The sequence below is a fragment of the Lygodium microphyllum genome, chromosome 17, assembly GCF_053477565.2.
Source record: "Lygodium microphyllum isolate KBCC chromosome 17, Lygodium_microphyllum_v1.1.10, whole genome shotgun sequence".
Taxonomy (NCBI): Eukaryota; Viridiplantae; Streptophyta; class Polypodiopsida; order Schizaeales; family Lygodiaceae; genus Lygodium; species Lygodium microphyllum.
Window position 1 is genome coordinate 5,986,079 of NC_141151.1, and position 5,151 is coordinate 5,991,229.

At 39.2% G+C, this 5,151-nt stretch overlaps 1 protein-coding gene across 3 annotated transcripts; it reads left to right on the forward strand.

Annotated features, from left to right (window-relative positions):
- Positions 1 to 1,348: 1,348 nt before the first annotated feature.
- LOC148021535 (uncharacterized) lies at positions 1,349 to 3,984 on the forward strand. Of its 3 annotated transcripts, none has more exons than XM_087696944.1 (4): positions 1,349 to 1,751; positions 1,835 to 2,106; positions 2,917 to 3,140; positions 3,351 to 3,984. In XM_087696944.1, the coding sequence occupies exons 1-4, from the start codon at positions 1,589 to 1,591 to the stop codon at positions 3,646 to 3,648; spliced, it is 957 nt and encodes a 318-aa protein (XP_087553070.1). In that variant the 5' UTR covers positions 1,349 to 1,588; the 3' UTR covers positions 3,649 to 3,984. The 3 variants fall into 3 exon arrangements, with proteins under 3 accessions (XP_087553070.1, XP_087553072.1, XP_087553073.1); XM_087696946.1 differs by having other exon boundaries at positions 3,362 to 3,580; XM_087696947.1 differs by having other exon boundaries at positions 3,338 to 3,473.
- Positions 3,985 to 5,151: the final 1,167 nt, after the last annotated feature.

Consider the following 5,151-nt stretch of genomic DNA (forward strand, 5'->3'; position numbering starts at 1 on the left):
TGGTATGCAAAAGAGTATGGTCAAATATCTCACCAATCTTTTCAAGGCTATAGAGCTTTCAGAATAGTATCCAAAAAAGTATAAAAGGGAGTCTACTATTCATGAGTGATTTGTAAAGCAAGGAATTATTGCAAAGTAGGATTAATATGGGGGTACTTTTGGAGAAAATGTTTCAAAATCTAGTGTTCTAAGGATTTCTACCTATCCTCCATATAATGTTCTTATAATGTCACAAGAAGCGGATCTAATTTCATATCCATAAATAATACCAAAACTGAGAATGCAAGATCTCTAAAGATGTCTCTCTATTGACTTATAAATCTAGAGGGTCATCAAGCATGGGCAATCATTATAGGGCATGGGATTGAGCTAGTGCCAAAGAAACCAACACGTTTCAAACATCTCTAAGCTAGGTCCACTGGATTTTTGGTGAGGTGACCTTAAGCATTAAGCATTCATTCCTTGCAGAAGCTATGCTAATAGGGCTTAAACAGGAGGAGACACATTGGTTGATAGCCTCACTTGGATGAGTTAGACCAACTTGGCCTATGGTTGTGATTATCACGGATACTGGTCCTTGTAGAGAGTGTGCAATGCCCCAAGGTGTTCCTCTAGACAAAGTAAGGAAACACAAGGATATCCTAGAGCTCAATCCAAGATGGATAATGTAATTCAAAATTCAAATGCAACACCAAAGCTTAACCTACTTCTGTGGTGCGTTATGGCTAGGGCGATACAAACCAAGGATAGATTGACTAGGCTTTTAACAATTGACCTTGGATGCAATTTTTGTCACATCGAAGATGAGGATGTGCTTCATCTCTTTTAGAGTTGTGCGAAGTGTATGCCACTGTATGGAACACAATTCAGAAAGCTAGGGAAAGAGCTGGCATGCACAATTGAATTGAGTGAGTATGAATCAAGTGGTGTTGGAGATCAAGGACACATGAATGCATAATCAAAAAAGCTATGGGTTGTAATCCAGGTCATAACTTGAAAGCATATATAAGGGATTAGGAATGCTCTTAGGGTTGGGAAACTCAAAGGAGCTAAATAAGTTACCATGGGAGGTTGTTCGATTGTAATGCAAGATGTGCTAGCATGCATGAGGAAACTCATTGTCAAAAGAACTTGTTACAAACGCTTAGAATCTGCTTGGAAAGCTATGTAATGACTCTTTGACTGTCGTTTTTTGAAGGAGCTTATTCCATACGATTATGTAAATACCTACCTTCTTAACAGTTTTAGTATTTCGCGCACTAATGAATAAGACTCTTCTAACTACTCCTCCACCCGGGTGGTCTTAAATCTACAAAAAGCGGCCAAGCGCTCTCTTTTTTTTTTTTTCGTAAAGGCCAAGCGCTCTCTCTCTCTCTCTCTCTCTCTCTCTCTGTGGGCAAGTATGAGGTGACATGAGCTTTTCGGTTGTCTGTATTTGCGTGTAAACCAGTGCCAATGAGGGGAAAGGCATAGCTTGAAGGACCTCTCCTCTCTCTCTTCTCTCTCTCTCTCTCTCTCTCTGTCTCTCTCTCTCTCACACACACACACACAGACACACACACAGAAGACTGCAGGAGCTGCAGCAACCATGGGGAATGAAGAGAGGGATCAGGAGGTGAAATTCGTGAAGCTGTCAGCTCATGACAATCGCAGGATTGCGTACCGAGAGCTAGGCTGCACGGACGGCACGGCCACAAGGTCTCTTCTAGCCCTACATGGCATGATGTCCACCAGCCTCTGCGCGATGCCAGGCAAGCTCTCTCTCTCTCTCTCTCTCTCTCTCTCTCTCTCTCTGTGGGCTTCATATCTTAACCTCGTGCTGCATATTCAACAGGAATTTCAGAGCAAACACTGCGAGAAAATGGAGTGCGGGTGGTGGCCATAGACAGGCCGGGATATGGGAGGAGCGATCCTGACCAGTGGCAGACGTTCTACAGTACGGTGAAAGACATGGAGCAGGTGATGGATGCCCTGGGGATGGGTAAGAAGGTGTGGCTGGTGGGCGTATCCATGGGTGGCGCCTTCTGCTGGGCGGCCGCCCGTTACATTCCCCACCGTATTGCCGGCATAGCCATGTGGTCTCCTGTCGGAAGCCTCTGTTGGAAGGTTCTCTCTCTCTCTCTCTCTCTCTCTCTCTACATGCTCATATATCAAATTCTCTAGTATGGTGCCACGCCTAGAAATTTGATTCTTTCATGCGATGGATAGATCTAGATTTTAAAGACTGCACCATTGTTATAACTAGATTTTAAAGGTTGAATCCTTTGGAAAGGGGGTTTCACATATAGTTCTTCAAATTCCCCTCCATAGAATAGATTCTCATGTCTAGAAAGTTTAGAACTCTCACAACATCATTAGCTTTTGCAATGGAGCTATTGCTAATCTAGCCATGATAAAAGGGATGGTTATATTGTGTGTTTGCAATCCCAATCCCGATCCCCCATTGTATCAAGGTATGTATGGATCACTCTCAGGTATGGATTGGATCTCTCCAAAAGCTCACACCACTATATGGGAATAACACAGAGTTTTCCACAATGAAAAATGACAAACTTCTTGTGCTTATCCATCATACCAAAATTAATTTGCTCTTCAATATACAATTATATATTGACCAGTCATATGCTCTTTGCTCTTCAATATACAATTATATATTGACAAGTCATATGCTCTCAACTATTTGGAGAATGAAGATTCTAGCACACCCTTTTAGTTGGAAATTTTATTTGATGAAAAATTTCTTGCATGGAAGCACGAGGATTGCTTAGATCTTTATGATTGTAGCATGATGTTTCATCCTTGCCCACCTTAAGGCACCGTAAGGTGTGAAAAGCAAAATATCACACACACACACACACACACACATGCGTATCGAAAAAAAACTAATTTTTTGGTATCTTTCTCCCTTGTCCCTAGGGTATTACAAGTGATGATCGGCATGCCATCCTTTCCTCTTACACCTTTAGTGAACGCCTTTTCAGCTACCTTGCCAAATTGTGCCCCTTTGTTGCCTTTGAATGGTATGCAAAGTATCTTAGCTACGATCTCTCAAGTGGCCCCTCCAAGGACATCACTAAAAGTTTGTCTGTTGAGGATTGGAATATCCTCTATAAACCTGAGGTTGAGGAGCAAATGACCAAGTAAGCCTCACTTAAACCTTCATAAAAAAACATTGCATTTCAACTTATGCAACATCCACTATAAGATCTGATCGATACTTTGAGTTTAACTAATCTCTCAAGAATTTTAGGAAGTTACCTAGGAATTTTCTCATTCAATAATTTCTTTGATAGCGTGAGTGATTAAAAGATTCCACATTTTCATCTCATGAAAATAGCATTATGTGGTAGGGATTACATAGAGTCATTGAGGTATTTCAAGGGTTTTGGTGTGGCAAAAGATTTGCAATTATTGTTGAAGAATTGGGGGTTTGAAGTGGAGGATATTGCAAAGGTCTATACGGGAAAAATCCATATTTGGCAAGGGGACAAAGACAGGCTAGTGCCTCTATGTTTGCAACAATGGATACAAAAGAAGCTTCCAAACACAGTTATTTTACATGAATTGTCTGGGGAAGGCCATCTTTCATGGTATTGCTTCAATGACAAAGCTCATCGTCAAACTTTAGATGCCTTATTTGCCATTTAAGGCCTACTATTCAGTTGCTAGATTTGAGCACCAAAGTAATATTCTCTTGTTAAGAGTTCCCCACATTGGATCACTGGAATGTGATTGTGCACCCACACATAGATGCTCACTAGATATATGTAACTTTCAAAATCTTTGTGTAGTAAAATAATAATAATATGGTTCTCAAAGAGAAGACTTGGAGATTTAAAAAAAAGCCATTTCACATTCAATTTGTATGCCTAATTACCACACTTATGTATACATGTTTGAACTTTCTGATGATGATTTATGTACAACATTAATAGTCAAATGGTGGGTTTTTACCCTTTGACTATGATTATCTTTGTTGAGAACCAAATGGCTTAAGGTGAATTGTGAGGTTTTCAATCAACAATATGTTGAATTCCAAGTCATATATTAGCTTGCATGCATGTTGCACTAGGTTGCACTTCAAATGATATGATTATGCAGCATCAACTCACATTTGATGTATTAGGTCAATGCCCTTACCTTTTGATGAAAACATATAGCACATAATGCTTGGTTAGGTTAGAGGAGATATTATTCTATGAATGCTTGAAGGAAAAACCATCGACAAAGGATTAAACCTTGAGCACATTGAAACACAATGCCTACCAAGTCTACCTTTAAGATAAATGAGAAAAACCAAACATTCTAAAAACAAAGCTATTAGGCATACTCTCTTTTGCACTTGAAATAATGTAACAATTTGAAGGAACTAATATAATGATTTAAATGAGAATATAGGCTTCTACTTGGTAAATGTTTTTTTGACCATGGAAATCATCTTCCACATTGGAGAGTATATGCAATAGTGCTAGAATTGCTTTATCACACAAACTATTTCAAGGTTTGAGTGGATAATTCAATGACACAATGTTTTACACATCTACATATATACAAAACATGCCTGCATATATACAAAATATGAAAAAGGTTCAAGTTTTGATTGGATGGTTCAATGAAATAATGTTTTATATGGCTACATATGCGTAGAGCTTCATGATCAGATGCACTTGTATGAAGAGTGTCAATTGATGTTGAATCCCTTTGGTTTTGTAAAGGTATTCAACCTCCTTTGAGTTCAACTCACTACCACTTGTGCACATGTACATACACAATTACTATTTGATCCCCTTCACACACACACACACACACACACACACACACACACACACACACATTTTTCCTATTTCTCATTTCTTTGCACACACATCCCCTTCCTTCCCATTAGCCCACCCCCTACTTTTATGGTTGGAGGGGGAAATTAATGGATGCCTATCCCTAATGTATTCTCTTTTTGAAACATCCCCCTTCCTGTGCACTTATGTGATTCTATAAGTTATCATGGCAAACTCCCTAGGGTTTCTCTCTTTATAACTTCTCATCCTCTATATGTGTGTGTGTGTGTGTGTGTGTGCAATTAAAGTTTTTTATCAAAAATTTGAATCATATAGGATTATTGATAGCTTAATAAATTATGACAAATCCAATAACTAA

Coding starts and splice junctions, on each gene's coding strand:
- LOC148021535 (XM_087696944.1), top strand. CDS start 1,589: ATGGGGAATGAAGAGAGGGATCAGGAGGTGAAATTCGTGAAGCTGTCA. Junction 2,107..2,916: donor TCGGAAGCCTCTGTTGGAAG/GTTCTCTCTCTC, acceptor CCTTGTCCCTAG/GGTATTACAAGTGATGATCG. Junction 3,141..3,350: donor GTTGAGGAGCAAATGACCAA/GTAAGCCTCACT, acceptor ATTATGTGGTAG/GGATTACATAGAGTCATTGA.